Source organism: Spodoptera frugiperda, chromosome 23 (genome assembly GCF_023101765.2).
Source record: "Spodoptera frugiperda isolate SF20-4 chromosome 23, AGI-APGP_CSIRO_Sfru_2.0, whole genome shotgun sequence".
NCBI classification, from domain to species: Eukaryota; Metazoa; Arthropoda; class Insecta; order Lepidoptera; family Noctuidae; genus Spodoptera; species Spodoptera frugiperda.
This window is the reverse complement of record NC_064234.1, coordinates 11,546,755-11,556,559: the sequence shown is the minus strand read 5'-3', so window position 1 is coordinate 11,556,559 and position 9,805 is coordinate 11,546,755. Positions and strand designations below refer to the sequence as shown.

At 42.3% G+C, this 9,805-nt stretch overlaps 1 protein-coding gene across 1 annotated transcript; it reads right to left on the bottom strand.

Annotated features, from left to right (window-relative positions):
• Positions 1 to 70: 70 nt before the first annotated feature.
• LOC118267188 (protein downstream neighbor of son homolog) lies at positions 71 to 9,469 on the bottom strand. The gene is made up of 10 exons (XM_050702907.1): positions 9,188 to 9,469; positions 8,295 to 8,411; positions 7,626 to 7,820; positions 7,112 to 7,242; positions 5,994 to 6,219; positions 5,577 to 5,727; positions 5,028 to 5,257; positions 4,471 to 4,674; positions 628 to 820; positions 71 to 327 (listed from the first exon to the last, which is right to left on the bottom strand). Exons 1-10 carry the CDS (start codon positions 9,266 to 9,268, stop codon positions 149 to 151), a joined length of 1,707 nt encoding a protein of 568 aa, XP_050558864.1. The 5' UTR covers positions 9,269 to 9,469; the 3' UTR covers positions 71 to 148.
• Between the last annotated feature and the right edge of the window lie 336 nt (positions 9,470 to 9,805).

The window sequence follows — 9,805 nt, the reverse complement described above, 5'->3', positions numbered from 1 at the left end:
AAGGAAGTTGACACAAAGTTTAGTGCCAATGGGGTCTTATAAGTTCAACTATAGAAAACAAACACATACATACAAAAATATGATTTAATTCATGATCGCAATATGAATATAACAAACAAACAGTAAACAATAAATAGTAGACAAAATATCACCACATGTAAGTGTCGTCCTCCGTGTTATACTTGACACAGTCTAAAGGTTTCACGACATTGGGATCTGAGGAACAGAAGTGTTGCAGCATCTCCTCACTGATGCCACAGTCTGAGAGGTTCTCCTTGTTGAATGCTTTGGTAAAGTGGTTGGGCTCGTTCTCTTTTGACGATTCATCTGGAATAAAGATAATAAAATTAGTTGTTACTTTGAAGATACTAATTTCTGGAACCGCTAGTTAGAATTGTATAATTAGCTTTGTATTGGGTATCGTAAAATGGGCTGAATATATACAGAAGAGGGGTGAATATATGTTGGAAAAATGATCTAATATCTATTCACGCCTTTCTTGAGTCTATTCACCCCGTTTTAACCGTAGTTCATTTGTCGAAAAAGGGTTAGCGCGTAAAATATTACACCACGACCGGTTAAACACGTAGAAGTAGCAATCTAAATAAGGTGTTTTGCAATAAGTACCTTCAGCTATATCACGAGCGGCCCACGAGAACGCCAGCGTGGGCTGATGATGCGCGAAGGTGGCGCTGAACTGCGCTGAGGAACTGGTCTTCAACACGTTGAACAAAGTATGCACTGTCGTCGGCAGTATCGGGCCTCGCAGCTCTATTGAGTAATACTTATTGCTATCGGAATGTATTGTGTTTTCACGCACCTGTGGAACAAATATTTTCGAAGTTAAGCAATAGATTAATATGTCGGCGCAACCACATCAATTATCAGAGAAAGTAGAATAAGTTTGGTTAATTCACTTGATTGTCCTAAAAATCAGTTTATTAATCATCAGTTGATTATTTTAAGTTTAATACGATGTAAAATTAACGTTATCATTGTAATTTCAATACTTAACCTAAAACTTGTAAGCACGTGCTCGTGCGCCGAGTCCTATAAATACGCCCGCACTGTAGGCAATCGAGGCAGTTGCACTCCGATCGCCGTACAGTACGGACCTCTGTGGGAGTTGAATAAACTAAGTTTACAGTACTCGTGAAGTTTTTCTAAGCCCCAAAATGGGTGACCATCGTGAGAACAACAACTGTGACGTCAGCAATGATGACGTCACACTTTTTCAAAACACCACGTAGATTTCTCCTTCGTCATCAGAAGTGGGATAGCAAGAAGCCCTTACCCCAGCCGCTTCATCATCAGCTCTTCCACCTGATCAACTGGAACGAATCAACAGCCGCAAGTACATCAAAACCACGACCTGGAGAGTGAAAACAAGCCACCAGAATAAACAGATAAGTATTGCATGGTTAATTACTCTTTTCAAATTTCAAAAATTCTAAATTAAACTCCGAGAAATCTACGAGACCCTCCGAGAAATCTACGAGACCCTCCGAGAAATCTACGAGACCCTCCGAGAACTCTACGAGACCCTCCGAGAACTCTACGAGACTAACAACTAATTTATAATGAACAGAAATCCTTCTCAGAGAAAATACTTTCTTTGCCTACAGGTAATCACATCACAACATAACAAAACCAACGAGAATCACCGAGAACCTACGAGAATCACCGAGAACCTACAAGAATCACCGAGAACCTACGAGAATCACCGAGAACCTACGAGAATCAACAAAAAAATCAACGAGGCTGGTGCAGAGCGCGCACCGCCTGTCAGTATGGCCGTGTCGGCGCAACCACATCAATTATCCAGAGAAAGTAGAATAAGTTTGGTTAATTCACTTGATTGTCCTAAAAATCAGTTTATTAATCATCAGTTGATTATTTTAAGTTTAATACGATGTAAAATTAACGTTATCATTGTAATTTCAATACTTAACCTAAAACTTGTAAGCACGTGCTCGTGCGCCGAGTCCTATAAATACGCCCGCACTGTAGGCAATCGAGGCAGTCATGATCGAGAGGAAGAGGAGACTTCGCAGGTCGTGGCAAAGGACCCGCTGCCCGACCATGAAGAGTTCGCTCAACGCTCTGGCTGCGAAGATCTCGTCCGCTTGGCAAACCACGCGGGCGAGTCGTGGCAACGCGCCATCGAGCGAGCGACAGACGATTGGTCGGGCATTCACCGATTGTGCCGCAGCCTCGCAGGGAAGCCGGCTCCGATTAGGCCCCTACTGGCCGGCGACGGAACCCCCCGTTACCGTGCCGAGGACCGCGCGGAGCTCTTCGCCGACTCCCTGGAGGCTGTTCCAGCCGAACCCAGCCCGTAACGTGCAACACACAGCAGCCATCGAAGAACAGGTCGAACGGTACCTGGAGCAGCCGATCCTCCCCGAAGGACCCCATCGTGTTCTCCCCCGGCCTGGTGCGGCGTATGGCTCTCCGAGCCCCACTACGCAAGGCACCCGGTCCGGACGGCATCCCCAATGAGGCCCTTGCCTGCCGCCGCGAGGAATCGCGACGCTGACGCGGCTGTTCAACGGGATCCTCCGCACCGGACACTTCCCGATAAGTGGAAGCTCGGCAGAGTAATCATGCTGCCCAAACAGAAGAACACGCTGCTGCCGGGGAGCTATCGCCCCATCACGCTCCTCGATACCGTCTCGAAGCTCTTCGAGAAGCTGCTGCTGTTGCACCTGCGCCCACACCTCCAGCCACGCGGCGAACAGTTCGGCTTTAGGGCCGAACACTCCACGACCCAGCAAGTCGCGAGGGTACTGCACGACCTGGCCGCCGCGCGTAACAAGCGCGAGCGGGCCGCTGCAGTATTCCTCGACATGGAGAAGGCGTAGACCGCGTCTGGCACGCCGGCCTGCTCAGCAAGCTGGACATTGTAATTACTCCTCGTCGACTAGTTAAGATCGTGGCCACCTTCCTGCACGGCAGAACCTTCCAAGTGGCAGTGGAAGGCGTTCTGTCGACTGAGCGCGGCATCCAAGCCGGCGTGCCCCAGGGAAGCTGCATCTCACCCGTGTGCTACTGCGTGTACACGGACGACATCCCCGTCGTGGACGGCGCCAAGCTCGCCCTCTACGCGGACGACGCGGCGCTCTACACGACGTCGCTGAACGCCCGGCACGCAGTAGTCAAACTACAGCGCGCCTTAGATGCACTCCCTGACTCTGGAGAAGTGGAGACTGGCTGTGAACGTGGCCAAGACTCAAGCGCTCGCCGTGGGGATCATGAAGCCGGACACCATGACTCTGATGGGTGAGCCAATACGGTGGGCGCCGAGAGCCTCGGCGTGACCATCGACCGCTCCCTGTCCATGACGCCCCACGTGCAGCAGGCTGTTGCTCAGGCGCGCGCCGCCCGTCACCTCCTGCGCCCGGTCCTCGACTCGTCGCTGCCGCTCCGTGCGAAGCTCGGCATCTACAAGGCCTACATTCGGACACGGCTTACCTACGCCGCCCCGGCCTGGTACGCGCTCGTGTCCGAATCCAGCAAGAAACGCCTCCGTGCGCAGCAATCACTAACGCTGCGCACTATAGTCAAGGCCCCGCGCTTCGTACGGAACGCGACCATAACGAGAGACCTCGGCGTAGAGAGCGTCGACGACTTCGTGCAGCGCCTGAGCACCAACATGTTCGAGCGCGCCGGCAAGTCGCGGCACGACCACCTTCGGGCGCTGGCGCCATACCATCGGCGCCCCCCCGACGGATACGGTCTGCCGCGAGACCTGGTCGCCCCGGCCGACCCACCCGACGCAGCCACATGAGCCTCCCGCCCGCCCTAGCTAGGGCGGGGCGGTAGAGGCTCCCCACCGGACTTGACCACGCGCCGCTACCCGCCTGCTGCTCGCCGGGCCAGCCCGGCTTGAGCGCGGCCGCTAGCGGCGCCACAACACGGACTCGACATCGCATCGGGCCCCTCGCGGGGCCCGACTACTCCAACCCCTCGCCCGCAGTTGCGGGCAGCGATAAGAAACCGCCGAAACAGGCCTCGGCCTGGATCGCGCGTCCTCACGCCCCCAGTCGGGGACGTAGAGACGGCCCCCGTCAATCGAGGCAGTTGCACTCCGATCGCCGTACAGTACGGACCTCTCTGGGAGTTGAATAAACTAAGTTTACAGTACTCGTGAAGTTTTTCTAAGCCCCAAAATGGGTGACCATCGTGAGAACAACAACTGTGACGTCAGCAATGATGACGTCACACTTTTTCAAAACACCACGTAGATTTCTCCTTCGTCAAATACAATAAATACATGTTTGGGTTCGAAAGTGAGAAAGTCCATAACCTCAGAGAATATCAAGAAACAAATGCATGCATAAAACTGGAATGTATAATTGAGCATTTATTTGAGCATTTATTTTACGTTATGCGGACAAAAGCGAGCATAAATATTTTTTTAGAGAACTCAGTTATCAATAGGTAGATATAATTGGATTGCGAACTTACTTTTAAAGACTGCAGTGTTCCCCCATGGAAGGCCGTCGGAGATAATAAAGTAGGCGGTACCCCTGCGAACGGCCCGGTGGGGCTCACAATGGACTTGCAGTTGAGTAAAAAATTGAACAATGCTTGCGCATCTGCCCCTCGCACAAACACAAGTGACTCGGCCGCGCTATCCACGCTGCTTTCTGCACTGTGGGTTATTCGAGCCTGAAAGAGTTTAGACATCAAGATTTAGAATTATAAAAAATGTTTTTGCTATCTAATATTTCTGCTATTTACCATATAAGATTGAGTTCCCTTATGTATTTAGCTTATAATGAGATCTGTAGGTTTTTCCGGAAATTACTTAAAATAACGTTTTATTTTTAATCAAATTTCAAATCAAAACCTATTTATTTATTTATTTTCATTTCATTCGTTCATTTTTGTTGACGAAATTTCGCAATAAATGGTATTGTGGTACAAAATCTGCGAAGTTTCGGACGAAGCTTCGTTTTTCGTTGAATTAGAGTAGGCCCCCTGTTCTAGTTTGTCGTAAGATAATAATTATGGTGACCAACCTGTGTAATATTAATTTTCTTAATAACTTCAGTTTCGAAGCCCATTTGTGAGAGGAGCTGGTCTGGGTCGTCATCGTCCTCGTCTTCCTTCTTGTCCTGTGCATCCTGCGACATCTTGTCGTCCATCGTATCGTAACAACTGTCGAACGACGCATTCTTTGGTCTGTCTTCGTCTGACGTGTTCAGTTTCTTCTTGCCGTCTGGCCGTAGCGGCATTGTGTATTCCACATCTGAGAATGAAAATTATGAGTAAATTAACTATGCGAAGATAAGACATAAGGTAGATGACGACTTATACTAGATATGTATATTTTTTTTTTTTATGAAACACACCGGTAGTCAAGCAGACGTATAACCTGATGTTAAGCAATCGCCACCGCCCATGGACACTTGAAACACCAGAGGTGTTATAAGTGCGTTGCCGGCTTTTTGGGAGTTAGGAATTTAAGGGTTGTTGTTCGGGAATCGGGGATTGGGAAGATTGGGAAGGGGGAATTGGGCCATTTTAATACCAAAGTTGATGATCATATTGAAGAAAGCTCTAATTACCTTCCTGTCGCAGAGTTTGTCGGAAGCCTCTCGTGGTGGGTGCGATCAACACGCAAGGCTCCGACACTCCACACACTCCCGCCGCACGGAATAGACACGTGAACGTATTCGCACACACGTAGAAGTACGGACAGTGACGTGCACGTAGGAGCTGGAAGAAAGGAGTAAAACCTTGTTATGACTTATATTATGGTGTCTCTCAAGTCATTCACTTTTCGTTTATGAAATATTTTTGCAAAATATAAATTCCCTTAATATTGGATAACGACAGCATAAACTAGGCGAAAACAAAAGACTTATGGAAAAGATGAATTTATGTAACATTCTAGCAATCTAGTCACTGTCATATTGAAGACTTTGTAAGCGTAGAAATCTCGCTAAGTTTGTTAAAACACTTTTATGTTATCAAGATCTTACCTGAAACAAGGATCTAAAGCTTTCCGTCCACTCTCTATGTAAGGCCTGCTTGACATCTTCATTGGTTGCCATGAAGCTGGTAGCCGCGACCTTCCCCGAGGATCGAGGGTACAGCTCCAACCAGGGCAGGTGTGGGTGTTGCCAGTAGAGGCATGCCTGGTGGAATCGAGCGCGCGGTGACGTGTCTAGCGTAGGCGATGTGGTTGTGTCGAGGCAGCGGACGAAGCTGGAAGGAATTATTTATTTAGAGGATAACATTACATTTATTCAACGAAGAAGATAGGTAGAGATGCACATTTTTGATTTACATGCGTCTAGCATTCTCGCTAAATTATCAAACCCAAGTCCCAATCATGTAATAGTGTGTGAGCCTCTTTACCATGTACTGGGCTGGTAACATAATAATTACATTTATTTTTTATTAATCATTAATCATGAGGTCAGTAGTGAGACAAGACAAGATCTCAGTAGTGAAGGAAACAACAAATAAGAAAATAAGGTTGAATACAAAAGTTTTGCTTTAAATTTTTTAAAGCATTGTGTGAGATAATGTCTAGAGTTTGGCATGAGAGCTGGTTTGTGTTACAAATTACCTACATTTCCAGGGAAAAACATATTTTATCTCAAATAAGTTTTGATAGCAATATTTCTTTGACAAATTGCAGTTAGGTATGTTTTTTATGCAGTAACTCGATAAAACAATGATAAGGCTCTTGATAAATTCCTGCATTTTGGTGATAAATAATGTATTATTATTTATATCTAGTGTATATTGGCTTGTGAACAATGATAATTTTATTAAAAGATGTCAATCACCTTTGTTTTGCACAAGCAAACAATCAGAAATACTGATTTCTAATTGATTATAGGTAAATGTCTCATGCCTATTGTTTGTTACTGACTGACAATTTATTGTGGTGTATGCCCTAGGAACATTAACAACATTAAAATCTTATTGACATATTTAATTATATTTAACTTTTGTAGTGGCACAGGAATAGATAAGACTCTAATTAAAACTACTAACTATTTAACTATTGACAAAAAAATTGGTTTGCTACTAAAGAATAGAGTAGCCAAGTAAACTATTGTTTAGTTTTTGAACTAAACTAACTTACCCAGTAATCCCAGAAGCTTCTTCACTCGCCTTCAACTTAGAAGTCCATGCAAATGGTTTGGGAGACATTAATCTTAACTTAGTTTTTAATGCCCAATCAATGGGTATATACTTGTATTTCTTCTCTGGAATCTAAAACGGAAAAAGAAAATAATTTACCACTATTAATTTAATACAAAGTAATTATTTAGAAGTTACTCTAGTTACCTGTCCATAGGAAAGACCTGTTACACAAGAAATTAGAAATTAAGAAGACTTTTCTTTACATGTGATGGGTGGATGTTTGTCCACTATCTCGTTTAAAAATAACAATGATTGGGCTTTCTTAGAATTATGTATCTTGCATAATATTGAACTTCATTAAGACTAATTAGTTAATGCAAAAATAAATTTACAAAACTTATTGTGTATTTTAGCTTCCTACTATTCTACTTAATAATATTTTGCTGTATCAGAATATTAGAAAGAACTTATACAAGCACAAAATAACTAAATAAATATGAAATACTACTTACAGGCTCCACAGAATGTTCAGCAGTGAACTTCTGTAATAAATTGGAGAATGTGGACAGTTTCTCTGTGTCCACATCTTTGACTGGCTTCTCCTGTACTTTGGCTGGCAGGTTCAATAAGGCATACAGAGTCTTGTCATTGGACTCATCCAGCTGATCATCTACTTGTAACCTTGGCTTCTTTTCTTGTGGTTTGTTATGTGATATGTGAGTATGTCATATTGTTATTAGATAAATTGTTTGTGAATATAATTTTATAAGTTTTTGGTGTATAATTGACAGTAAATATTAGGTGATTGGATTATAACATAGTTTTTGAATGGCAATATTTGTGTATGAGTTGAATATGAAGATCAAGGTTTGTGGCATGCTTTGGAGAGCCTCTCAGAGGCTTATATCCATCAGTGAATGGAACCAGGCTGATGGTAATCATGTCTTTATCCACAGAATGTGGAAGGAAAATGTATGTAAGGTTGTTTAAGACTTTGACTGCCAACAAAAATCTGTTGAAGGCAAATCCTGTTAGTGCCAGTCCCTTAACCCCCCGTGGCATTTAATATGTTAAATTGTTGTCGTTGTCGCAATATAAACTTTATAGTGATGAAAAATTAAGTTTATTCTACACTTCTCTAAATCTATTTTGTTATGTTCTGTGTTAATGCATAGAACTTACTTAGAAAATGGATTTTTCCTTTTGTCTCCTTCTAATATCCTTGAGAAATCTAAATCAACATGTTTTTGACTGCTTGATGGCTCTGGAGCTGGTTGAGAAGGCTGTTTCATGCGTTCCTAGAAGTAGTAGGAGTACAATAATTTGTTTGAACATAAGATTTATTTCAGGACTTCAAAAAAGGAGATTTTCTGTTTGACCTACAAGTATGTATGTTGCGCACGATTATCTCGCATTTAGCTGAACTGATTTGAAGCAGTTTTCAGCATAGTATTTTTTAGACTTAGGAGAAGGCTTTTGGGAAATGACCTGACTTAAAAAAATTGAGGCGGACCTTTACTGCCTCAATTTTTTTGAGACAGATTGGAGGTGGATCCCTTATTTAAAAAATTTTTTTATTTTCATAAATGTCTATGTAATAAGGGATAGATATTCAAAAAGAACAAGACAGAGGTCTACAAATACAATGTAACACCCACTTTTACCAGTTACATTATGTTATGTCCTTATAATAAAAGTACTTAGGTATTTCTTTTATTATAATTGGGATTATAGTTGCCATTAATTGTTATTAAAATCCAGATTATTTTAGGGGGTACTATTACTCAGGTTTCAAATTAACAAGTGTGCTTGCAAGAGGAATGTAGGTTATGCATTAATTATAAATAAACATGTCATGTAGTTTTAATGCTAATTAAGTTTAATTTTGATTATTGTTTAATTATATTCTCTTGTTTTGTTGAGTAACAACTTATTTTTAAATTAATTGAGCTAAGTGTGTTTTGTTTTTGTCGGAAGAGTAAAAAAAGGGAAGAAGTAGAATTTGGTGTATTTAATAAAATGTTTGTTGCTTCTATTTTGTTATCATTGATCATAAAATTATTTTAAACAATACCTGTAAAGCAATTTTTCGTTTTTTCATCTTGTGCAGCCGCATTACATCGCTTGGCCTTTTCCATGGCGAAGTAGGCTCCATTATTACGAGAAATAAATTTAATAGACACTTCTTACACCTTGATTCTTAGTTAATTGATGGCATTTATTATTTTAAAATTATCTAATCACTTTGTTTATAAACTAAAAAACACCTGGTGGGATGCGCGTATTACATCAATCAAAAAATCAAACATCAAACATTACGTTGTCCAATGCTGCCAACAGCATAACTGAAATAACAGTTATATTGCGTTCCAGTGACGCATGATTTCTGATTAGATATTTTTAACAATTATTGCTCTGTTACACGATTTGGAATTGGGTCTTTTCAAATTAATATACAGTCAAGTGTGAAACTGTTACTTTAAGGCGCTTTATTCAAAATATTTTTATGTTGATACTATTGAATAAGTTTTATTGAATAAATTTTTTTTTATTAAAGTTTTTATATGGCTGTACAGCCGAGTAATTTATTTGACTAATATTTAATTAAATTAACCTTATGTACCTACCTTATTTTGGTTTATCTAACAGGTAAACTGGTAAAAATTATATCAGACGCAGCCTAGGAAATATT